Genomic DNA, 12,419 nt, shown 5'->3' with positions numbered 1-12,419 from the left:
GTGATCCATTGGTTAAGACTCTACCCTTCCATTGCAGGGGGTGTGTGTTTGATTCCCAGTCAGGGAACTATTATAAGATACACCTGCCGCTTGGCACAGCTTAAAAAAAATTTACAATTTCATTTAATACAGAATGTAGAATTACAGCTTAGGTAAATCTCTCCACATGTTGATTGTTTCTAATTTTTAATTTCTGTGAGCAAGAAACACTTAGTTTTTAAAATAAATTTAGCTTTTACCCCTGTATTTAATTTTGGGGGGGAAATCCAAGAAAAGTTAATCAGGCCACAGGCAATTTTATGACATCTTTTATACTCTAACCAGAGAACAGTCTGAAGATACATACAGTTTTACAACAAGGGCCTGAATATTTCTTTTCTTCTTATGTTTCAGATAACTTTAGGTTTTGTTGTTTAGATTATTTTTGTAGTTTAATATGTGTGAAGTGTTTTTTTTTTTTTTTAATATTAAAATTTATTCAGTTAGTAGTGAGAATCTTTTTTCCCTGAGTGCCGACTTGATCTTTGTTGTTACCTAAGTTGTCTGTATCCTTTTGCCCCACATAGAAGATGGGTAAAATGGCAGCCCACTCCAGTGCTCTTGCCTGGAGAATCCCATGGACAGAGGAGCCTGGCAGGCTGCAGTCCACGGGGTCGCAAAGAGTCAGACACGACTGAGCGAGTTCACTTTCACTTTCTTTCAAATGTTGTAGACGTTAAGTTTATCTGTCATAATTATTGCAGGTATTGCTTCCATTTGTTTATATCCTTTTACTCTTACAGTTGTTATTTTTCATTGTGTTAAAGTATGTTTTACAAAACCAGATCTATTGATTTGTTGCTTATGCTTTCTTTTATTGACCCAAATTTAATCTCTTTCTCACAGATGAGATAAATAGGCTATTCTGTTTTCTCCAGTATTATTTGAATGCTCAGTTCTTCATGTATTTAGAATTACTCATAATGTATGATGTGGATGTGTTTTTCTCCACATTATCCTCAGTTTTTCTGACAATATTTAAATAAGGATTTTCTGCACTTTAAGCACTTTTGAAATTTGATCATTATTTTGGTCTTTCTAGTCTCGTGGATCTTCTTGTATTTTTTTTTAATTGTGGTAAGTATACATAACAAAATTAATAATTTTAACCATTTTCAGTATATCATTCCACAGCATTAAGTACATTTGCAATGTTGCACAGCCATCCTTCACCACTATCCTCTACTATCCTTATTTAATATAGTTCTGCTTTAAGCTGAAACACGATTGCTATTAACCTCAGGTAGATTGTTTAAATTTCTGAATTCCACTTGTCCTGTACCTAGGGGATATGAAGATACACCAATTGTGTTTTAAGATGGTTGTGGAGATAAAATTAAGTAAGACAACGAATGTAAAAATATGTAGTGGGTTTTACATGCTCGGTAATCAATAGGTCTCTTATCCTTCCCACTATAGTTGGTTTTCAAGACTGATGTAGGACTGATCTTTCTTAACTGACTTTGTTATTCTCCTCCAAGGTACCCATCATTATTTTTGTCTAATTTCAGTAAGAAGTTTGTACATATTAGAATAAATCTTTGTTTATTTATTTGAAACATCCTGATAGATTGTATAGATTATGATACCCAAATTAGCATTTAGTATCATCCCACCGATACTTACTACTAAGTACTGTTCTGCAAGAGACCGTTGATATGTTTTCTTATGTTTTGAGCCATTTTCATTACATCTTTTCTGATTTTGCTTTATGAAGCCTCCTAGTTTATAAATTAGAATTTAATGAGATATCTTTAGGCTTTATCATGGTACTTTAGGTGTTAGGACACTTGTTTCTAAATTAATTGATAGATCCCCTTTAGAAGATTTCAGTTACTGTTGAATAATAGTACTTGAAGCAGTTTTCTTCAGGTCACATAGAAGAGGGTATTTCGCTATTTGTTTTCATTCTTCAATGTATATGTGTAATTATATTTGAGGACAGCATGATAAACATTTGCCAGTTACCTACTTCTTGATAACTTCTTTAGGCTCCTGATGCTTATAACTATTATTGCTGAGATTTATTTAATTTTGGGAAGCAGGCTGTTCATTTTCCCCGGGGAAACTTCAATAGCCTTTTCTCCTCCAGGGGATCTTCCCGACCCAGGGGTCGAACCTGTGTCTCTGACGTCTCCTGAATTTGCAGGCAGGTTCTTTACCACTGGCACCACCTTTAGTTATAGTTTTTCCAGATTTCTGCCCATGAAGGCATGTGGATATAAACTCTCTCCAAAAATGGTGGTAAAAGGGTTTAATTAAAAGTCGATAGTAAGAATTGAAACTGGAAAATTATGAAAAGCTGTTACTGTCCAAATGCCTTGAAAGTACTTAAAACAAAAATGCACTCAGGATATGTTTTGTTTGGCTGTTTGAGTAAATTGTAATTACATTCATTTACACTACGTTAAGAATCTGCTTTCCACTTTTAAGTCAAACCATTGTATATTATTGGATATTTTAATTCAGAAGATATTGGATATTTCAAAAGATGAGATGGTTGGATGGCATCACTGACTCAATGGACATGAGTTTGAGTAAGCTCCGGGAGTTGCTGATGGACAGGGAAGCCTGGCATGCTGCAGTCTTCCATGGGTTGGAAAGAGTCGGACACAACTGAGCGACTAAACTGAATTTAAAAAGATGAATCTCACTGAATGTAAAATAATGTCAGGTTATATTAATGGTTAAAAGAAACACCCCAAAACAAAAAGACAAAATATGCAGTTAAACTTCAGAGCGAGTACAGGAAAGCAAGAAAACTAAGATTTGTATGGTAATTCTGTACTTTTACTATTATCAAGTACTGGAACACCTTACAACACTTTCATTTGGTGGTTAGTAAGTGTGACTTTCTATTGTAAGCATGTGCCACTTGCTGAAAATGATGTAAGGTCTTAATATTAAAAGTTTTATTAGCACATTGATAAATGCTAGGAACATGGTAAATACTTGTGTTCTTTTATTTAGTACAATTCAGATATTTAACAAATTATTGGAAAGAAGGAAGAATATTATATTGATGGAAAGTATCTTACATGGGGCTTCCCTGGTACTTCAGTTGGTAAAGAATCCGCCTGCAATGCAGGAGACCCCGGTTTGATTCCTGGGTCGGGAAGATCCCCTGGAGAAGGGATAGGCTACCTACTCCAGGATTCTTGGGCTTCCCTGGTGGCTCCGACAGTGAAGAATCCACCTGCAGTGCGGGAGATCTGGGTTCGATCCCTGTGTCAGGAAGATCCCCTGGAGGAGGGCATGGCAACCCACTCCAGTTTTCTTGCTTGGAGAATCCCATGGACAGAGGAGCCTGGCAGGCTGTAGTCCATGGGGTCACAAAGAGTCGGACACTACTGAGCAACTAACCACAGCACATCTCAGTATCTTACATGCATGGTGTAATAGAATCACATATGTTATAGTCATTATTAATATATTTTATATACAAGTGTACCAGAGTGTATGTTTACAGACTTCAGATATATCACATGCCAGCAGAATCCCAGAAATTCTGCAGCACTAAGCCATATGCATCCTTTGTAGTTTGCTTTTTGTGTTAACTGTAAAATTATCAAAATTATTGGTGTTCATTGATTATTTGATCTTTAAACTTTTTTTAAAATGTAAAAATTATCTATGATCCTTTTATTTTTCTCAGTTGAAAAATGAAAAAGATAAAGGTAATTCTTAAGATGGAAACAACCAAGGGTACTTGTTTTCAAAGAAAAAAGTAGAGGTAGAAAGATTGTCTTCCAATTGTTCTCTTAATGAAAGTTTTCTTGCAACCTGCCATAGGATTTATCTCAAGAAAACTAGGAAGCTATTCCCTTTCTGTTGTAAAATCACTGTAGTATTACCATCTTTCTAAAAAACAAAATTCAAGATTTTACCATTTAGTTTTGTATGGCTTGAGAATCTATTTCCCTGCTATTAAGAGTAGTATCTCTTTTAAAACCCATGATCCCTTTGATCTATAAAAGAGATCTGTGTTCTCCTTTAACACTGTTCATATTTTTAAAATCAAGAAAATAAGGAAAGCACATTTTATTGAGTACCCTCTTTTTTCTTTAAAAAAAACACTATTTTTCTTCCCTTCCTCTTGCTCACGAGAGATTTATAACCCTTCCTCCAAGAGAAAGAATATCCCTTTACTCTCCTTTGCTGAGAATCTACTGATTAGAGATTCAATCATTACAGTTACAGCCTTCAATTAAGTAAGACATAGAATATTATCACTTTTTGTTTAGGTGAGAGCTGGTCACACAAAATTTTAACAAATAAGGTATTTAAAGGCATTACATTTCTCTAATGATTTGGTTCTATTTTCCTGTTTCGGGATAAAGTCATATATGTACATTATGTACATTGGCTCTGTAAAAATCCCATAGAGATAAGACACTTCATTTTAAAACTAAGTCAGATATAAGCTGGTAAAACATGAAAACGTTTCATCTTTCATAATTGTGCATCAGCTTCACGTCACGTTGGTCATGCTCTCCTGAGTAGAGCAAAACAAGTGCAGGGAAGATAGCTCCTGTGGGCTTTGGTTATCGCGCACTGTAATTCTGCAGCACTAGTTATCTGCGTCATGTAGTTTGAGAACTTAGCTTTTGAGGCTCTGTGGATGAGCTACACGTGAGTGCATTGAGCATCAAGTGCTTCTGACCTTCAAACTTTTTTTTCTTTTGACATTTTAGATCAGGGCAGGGAGGAAAGCTGTGTCAGAGCTGGACAGTTGTGCATCTGATTGCATCCCTTACACGTGTTTTCTCTCCTTTCCCCATTCCGGAGTGTGCCCCTAAAGTATGTTGTATTGTACCAGGATAGAGCAGTAGAAGCGGAGTGGTGGTAAATTGGCACGATTGAAGCTTTTCAATTCCCTTTTTATTCATTACATCTGCAACAAGATTCTCTACTCGCTTTATTTAGCTTTGTATGTGAAGTTGGTTACAGTGGTTGGTAAAAAGTGAAAACAGGTGTGACCTTAATTAGAAGCACAAACAATCATGTGTTTTGGAGAAGTACTATTCTCATTTTTGTTAAATAGAAATGAGGAGTTTTTAGTTTTTATAATTATTTTGCTTTCTAACATCTTTCTGTTCTTCTGGCAGCAGGATACAAAAACGTGTTCTTACCAGTAAGTGTGGGTTTCCCTGGTGGCTCAGCTGGTAAAGAATCCGCCTGCAGTGCAGGGCACCCCTTTTGATCCCTGGGTCAGGAAGGTCCCCTGGAGAAGGGGAAGGCTACCCACTCCAGGATTCTGGCCTGGAGAATTTCATAGACAGTATAGTCCATGTGGTCGCGAAGAGTCGGATACAACTGAGCCACTTTCACTTTCTTTTTTTTCAGGGGCTTAGAGTCCTGTTTTTCTTCTCTAGTTTGGAAATCCGAACAGGAAGAGCAGGGGCTGAGAAAGTAAAGGTTTTGCTTTAATAATTGACTAAGTGGTAAATTTAGTGGAGCTTGTTATTTCAGGATAAAATGGATCCTAGCTTTCATTTTTATTTTCCTTAATTCTATGATTCAATATTTCACTTTATTTATTTGCATTACTAAAATAGATCCAAAAGTTTCCTTTGTGTTAATTACATATATACAGATGGTTGTGAAAGTATTTACTCGATGTTTCAGTTTACCTGCTATTTAAAGTGATCCTGTGTGTGTTAGCAGTTATGTAAATAGTCCATGTTAAAGCAGGCTGGATGTTATCGTAAGTTATTGACTGGCTCGGCTAATGTTTAAAATTTTTAATATAACCCAAATTTTTAAACAATTGTGTCTTAGTTCATTTACATGGCTGTTACAGTGTTTAATGCCTTGGGCACTATAGTAACCGTGTTTTAAGTACAGCAGAAGTGGTTCCACGTGTTGGCTTTTGCAAGGTATTATAAAGTCGGGTAAACCTACCTGACTTGGTGCAGCATGTCAATTTTGAAAAGCCACGTGCAGATTTGAGATTAGAGCTCACGTAGAAAGACTGAGGTAGCAAAATATTTTAAAAATTATTCTCTGATGGCCTCAATGATAATGCTCTAAGAGTACATAAAGTGTTGAATCCCCGTTCTTTTTTAAACAGATTGTGAAGACTGCTGGGGGATACTTGCAATCCAGTCACAAAAGTGTAATAAAGAAATATTGGTCCTGATGGAAGAAGAGCAAGATTTACCAGAGCAACCAGTAAGTATTTCCTTTAACAATTTAAAGTTGATTGTAGAAAGGCTAATTTTAAGAAACTTTAAATATTATTCAGTTATACTACAGATTCTAAGTTAGAAATAAAATTGATGAAAGGACTCCTTAATAATATTCTTCTAAGAAAAGTGTACTTAAATTTATATTTTGCTGACTTAATGCCAAAGAGTCTGCTTAGAAAATTCAGCTTTACAAAGTAAGTATTGTATTTAGAAATGCCATTTTAAAAAAGCAGTGGCTAATTTGCAGCAATGGATGGACCTAGAGATTGTCAAATTGAGTGAAGTAAGTTGGACAAAGGAGAAATATCATGACATCCTTTTTGCTGCTGCTGCTAAAACATGACTGTCGCTTCAGTCATGTCTGACTCTTTGGGACCCTACAGACTGTAGCCTATCAGGCTCCTCTGTCCATGGGATTCTCCACACAAGAATACTGGCATGGAGTTGTCCTGTTCTCCTCCAGGGGATCTTCCCAACCCAGAGATCGAACCCATATCTCTTATGTCTCCTGCTTTGGCAGGTGAATTCTTTACCACTAGCACCACCTTGGAAGCCCCGACATCCCTTACATGTAAAATTTAAAAAGGAATGATACAAATGAACTTATTTATAAAATAACACAGACTCACAGTCTTATGGTTGCCTGTAGTGAAGGACGGGGTGAAGGGATAGTTAGGGAGTTTGGGATGGACATGTGTACACTGTTATATTTAAAATGGATAACCAACAAGGTTCTACTGTATAACTCAGGGAACTGTGCTCAATGTTAGATGGGAGGGGACTTTGGGGAGGAATGGATGTATCTATATGTATGGCTGAGTCCTTTTGTTGTCCACGTGAAACTATCACAGCATTGTTGATCGGCTATGCTCTAATATAAAATAAATTGTTGTCATTTTTAAAGCAATGGTATTCTTAAAGTTTTTACAAAATAAAAGAGGACATTTACCAAACAGTATATATTATTTCTGCTGGAAAATCTAGTTTTATTTTTGCCTAAATTTCCCTGACTAAATTTTTTAAAGTAGTAATAGTTGAAGAAAATATAGTTTGACCACTGGCTAATTCTTTAAAATTGATAAGACCCTCGAGAATAAGTTGAATTCTTAATTTCTTTTAAATATTTAACATAAATTAATTTTAAATGTACTTGGGTGCTACAGATTTATTGCCTTACCGTGGTTTCTTTTTTTTTTCTTTTGGTCTTTTTAAGTGTTTTTTTTTTTTCTTTTTTAACCCATAGCATTTAAAAAAGGAAGACATAGTAATCATTCTCTTAAAATACTTTTTTGTTAAAGAATCTTTTCCTTTTACTTGAGCTTCTTTTTCTGAAATAAGATAAATACTGATTCAATTTGCTCTCCTGAATAAGCCTCTTGCATTTTAAGAGAATAGTGAGTGGTACATTTTTATCTCTCAGTAAAAGTCCAGCCTAAAAAACTTTAAATTTTGAAAGAAGATAACAGAGTATGTTTTTATGTTCTAGATGTGTTCTTTACATCAATGAAAGATGGTCACCTGCTTCCATTTAAATGATAAAGTCCTCTAAGTATTTTAAGTATTATACTTTATGTTCAGACATGCACATCAGTGATTCTTTTGCTATTACTCTTTTAGTCCCCTCGTTTGAGTATAAAGCTAGGAAGACCTAAGCAGTTGGTAAAATGACCTTTTGAAACATTTAAAATGTCATTCCCCTATCCCTGGTGGAACATTAATAATCAAGGAAATGGTAGGGTTAAAAATCATCCTCAGCGATGTTTCAGAGATATACACTGTGAGAACAAATAGCTGAGTTAGAGACACTGAATGTACCAAGGAAGATTGTAAGACAAACGTCTAGTCATAGTTTCAAAAGGCTTATGTAAATGTTGACATCCTGCTGAAATGAGTATTGTTAGTTGCTCCTTACCTATTTAAGGTAGTGAGAATTGTGAAGCTGACCTGTTGGTGAGTCATTTTTCCCCCTCTGCTTCATCTCCTTGTCGTTCTATTTAGTTTCTATAACATGACGTGCAAAACCTGATTGTTATTTCAGAGAGAGGTGAGAAATTAAAGTGGTTTAAAAGCAGATTTTCTGGGAATTCCTGGTGGTCCAGTGACTGGGAATCTCCACTTACACTAACAGGGGCATGGGTGTGATACCTGAGACTAAGATCTCACAAGCCATGTGGCGCAGCCCAAAAATTTTTTTTTAATTAAAAAAAATAAAAATTTTCTGCTGACTGTAGATGGTGATTGTCATGGGACATCTTTTTTTTTTTTTAATTGGTTTGTACCAATTTATTGTCTTAATTTATTGTCTTAATTGTCTTAATTTATGAAGGTGACTGAGTGACAACACAAAGAGATCAGTGCCATTGAGAGAAAAGTTTACTGTTACAATTCTCTTAGAAATAAGAGACATAGCATGCCACAAAGGGTCCCAGGGAGAGCACCAGTGTCATTCAGGAGGCAGAGACACATAGAGCAATCCTAGAATGTATCGTAGGGGAATGCATAGGCCACACTCGTAATTGAGGTTTCTACAGGCAAGGTACAAAAAAGATCTTCACGACCCAGATAATCACGATGATGTGATCACTCACCTAGAGCCAGACATCCTGAAATGTGAAGTCAAGTGGGCCTTAGAAAGCATCACTATGAACAAAGCTAGTGGAGGTGATGGAATTCCAGTTGAGCTATTTCAAATCCTGAAAGATGATGCTGTGAAAGTGCTGCACTCAATATGTCAGCAAAGTGGGAAAACTCAGCAGTGGCCACAGGACTGGAAAAGGTCAGTTTTCATTCCAATCCCAAAGAAAGGCAATGCCAAAGAATGCTCAAACTACTGCACAGTTGCACGCATCTCACACGCTAGTAAAGTAATGCTCAAAATTCTCCAAGCCAGGCTTCAGCAATACATGAACCGTCAACTTCCTGATGTTCAAGCTGGTTTTAGAAAAGGCAGAGGAACCAGAGATCAAATTGCCAACATCCGCTGGATCATGGAAAAAGGAAGAGAGTTCCAGAAAAACATCTATTTCTGTTTTATTGACTATGCTAAAGCCTTTGACTGTGTGGATCACAATAAACTGTGGAAAATTCTGAAAGAGATGACAGTACCAGACCATCTGACCTGCCTCTTGAGAAATCTGTACGCAGGTCAGGAAGCAACAGTTAGAACTGGACATGGAACAACAGACTGGTTCCAAATAGGAAAAGGAGTACATCAAGGCTGTATATTGTCATCCTGCTTATTTAACTTACATGTAGAGTACATCATGAGAAATGCTGGGCTGGAAGAAGCACAAGCTGGAATCAAGATTGCCGGGAGAAATATCAATAACCTCAGATATGCAGATGACACCACCCTTATGGCAGAAAGTGAAGAGGAACTCAAAAGCCTCTTGATGAAAGTGAAAGTGGAGAGTGAAAAAGTTGGCTTAAAGCTCAACATTCTGAAAACTAATATCATGCCATCTGGTCCCATCACTTCATGGGAAATAGATGGGGAAACAGTGAAAACAGTGTCAGACTTTATTTTTCTGGGCTCCAAAATCACTGCCGATGGTGATTGCAGCCATGAAGTTAAAAGACACTTACTCCTTGGAAGGAAAGTTATGACCAACCTAGATAGCATATTCAAAAGCAGAGACATTGTTTTGCCAACAAAGGTCCGTCTAGTCAAGGCTGTGGTTTTTCCTGTGGTCATGTATGGATGTGAGAGTTGGACTGTGAAGAAAGCTGAGCGCCAAAGAATTGATGCTTTTGAACTGTGATGTTGGAGAAGACTCTGGAGAGTCCCTTGGACTGCAAGGAGATTCAGCCCGATCAGTCGTGGGTGTTCATTGGAAGGACTGATGCTGAAGCTGAAACTCCAATACTTTGGCCACGTCATGCGAAGAATTGACTCATTGGAAAGACCCTGATGCTGGGAGGGATTAGGGGCAGGAGGAGAAGGGGACGACAGGGGATGAGATGGCTGGATGGCATCACCGACTCGATGGATATGAGTTTGGGAGAACTCCGGGAGTTGGTGATGGACAGGGAGGCCTGGCGTGCTGCAATTCAAGGGGTCACAAAGAGTCAGATACAACTGAGCGACTGAACTGAACTAAACTGAATAGGCAAGGTAAGGCAGGGTAATTGTTTATTTAGGATTGGAGATTTGAGGTACAGAAACTATCACTAGGTATCTGGCCCTGGGTTTATTTAGAGCAGGGGAATATAGTTCAGACTATGGTTCAAAATATAGGCTCTGGATTGCAGGGGAGATGTAAGCAACTTTGGCTCTTAGTTTGGCCCTGTGATTAATGGGTGTGAAATAGACAAATACAGAAAATGTAGAAGATGTATTAACTGTTACAAATAACTAGGATAAGAAGAGTTAACGTCAGATACTGAGGAAAATTTTCACAGACTGTTCAGTTCAGTTCAGTTCTAAAGCTTCAGTGGAAAGAATGGTCCTGTCCCAAGTTGATAATGATAAAGTCATGATTTTTTTAAAATTTTATTTTATTGAGGTGTGGTTGGTGTTAGTTTCTGGTGTACTGCAAAGTGATTCAATTATACATATGTATAATACTTTACATCTGCTAATCACCAACTCCCAGTTCACCCCTCTCCCACTCTCCTCTCCCTTGGCAACCACAAGTCAGTTCTCTATGTTTGTGGGTCTATGTCTATTTCATAGATAAATTCATTTGTATCATGTTTTAGATTCCAAACATATAAGTGATTTGGTGTCTGGTAAGGGCCTGCTTCCTGGCTCATAGACTGCTATATTTTTGCTGTATAGCAAAGGAGGTCTCCTTTATAAGGGCACTAATCATATTTGTGAGGGCTCCACCCTCATAATCTTATCACCCCAAAAGCCCCACTTGCACATTTTATCATATTTGGGATAAAATTTCAAAATATGAATTGGTTTGCGGGGGGCGGAATACAGATACTCAGTCTGTAGCATCCTGTGTAACCAGGGAGAGGAAGAAGACTAGTGAATATTTATATGTGGATCTACCCTAATCTTTTCTTTGGGTCGCCTGTTTGATTTTCTGATGTGAAAAACAATATGTAACTCCTTTCCCTATACATTTCTCTTAAGAGGAACAGCCCCAAATTCCATCCATTGCTGCATCCAGATCCAGTCCAGGGTCTGATGCTCACTAGTTTCTACTAGATCCAGTTGTGACCTCTTTTGAACTGGTAGCCTGTGAACTTAAAAAGACACATTTCTTGCCTCCCATTGCAAGTCATGCTCCGTATGCAGTGGTGGAACAGGCAGTTGTCTCTGCCACAGGTATTTACCTTTCTAGTCATTTGGAATGCTTGTTCTCATCCCCTGTATGCTGATTTCCTTATATCAAGTTCTGGAAGTCAGATTAATAATTAGGTGACTATTGGTAAGGGCTTCCCTGGTGGTTCAGCTGATAAAAAAATCTGCCTGAAATGGAGGAGACCTGGGTTTGATCCCTGGGTTGGGAAGATCCCCTGGAGAAGGGAATGGCAACCCACTCCAGTATTCTCACCTGAAGAATTCCATGGAGAGAGAGCCCTGGCAGGCTGCAGTCCATGGGCTTGCAGAGTCAAACACAGCTGAGCAACTAACGTTGCCACTGCCCGTTGGTAAGTGTGATCAAAGAAAATAATATTAAATTTGTGTGTGTGTGTAATTTCATCTAGGTTATGATCAAACTCTTTCCCCTACTAGAACATACAGTATTACTTTCTAGTAAAAAGAATGATATGCTTTGTTGGACAGCGGTGGATAAATTCTGACACAGACGTCTTCCTTTTTAAGACTTCATGCAGACTTCTGTTGGATTTATTATTCCCAAGATTACAGTTTATCAAGCTCTAGTATGACTTAGCCTCTTGTTAAAACTTAAGAAGCATAATAATTATATACTTGTGAGGCATCTCAGAATAATTCTGGAGTGACATTTGAGATGCATAATGTAATTTTCTTATCTAGAAAGTGGTATTTCTTAATATAACAGTTGTATATCAGTTTGTCTTTTCATAAACTGCTCACTCATTCTTTCTCTCCCTATCCACTCCTTTTCACCAGTTTCATTTTCAAAGCAGGTCTTTGAAGTAGATCAGTTCAGTTCAGTCACTCAGTCGTGTCCGATTCTTTGCGACCCCATGAATCGCAGCATGCCAGGCCTCCCTGTCCATCACCAACTCCCAGAGTTCACTCAAACT

The 12,419-nt window shown here is 37.5% G+C and overlaps 1 protein-coding gene across 3 annotated transcripts in view; it reads left to right on the top strand.

The window, feature by feature from the left end:
* EYA3 (EYA transcriptional coactivator and phosphatase 3) overlaps positions 1 to 12,419 on the top strand; it is a 94,881-nt gene that overhangs the window by 15,487 nt on the left and 66,975 nt on the right. For all 3 annotated transcript variants that reach the window (XM_010830157.1, XM_010830155.1, XM_010830156.1), the window contains one exon: positions 6,113 to 6,213. In XM_010830157.1, the coding sequence (XP_010828459.1) occupies positions 6,181 to 6,213 (33 nt within the window). In that variant the 5' untranslated portion in view covers positions 6,113 to 6,180. The remainder of the gene's footprint in view (positions 1 to 6,112; positions 6,214 to 12,419) is intronic.

The sequence above is a fragment of the Bison bison genome, unplaced genomic scaffold (genome assembly GCF_000754665.1).
Source record: "Bison bison bison isolate TAMUID 2011002044 unplaced genomic scaffold, Bison_UMD1.0 scf7180017864516, whole genome shotgun sequence".
Taxonomy (NCBI): Eukaryota; Metazoa; Chordata; class Mammalia; order Artiodactyla; family Bovidae; genus Bison; species Bison bison.
Note: the sequence above shows the minus strand (reverse complement) of the source record. Positions and strands in the feature narration are given on the sequence as shown.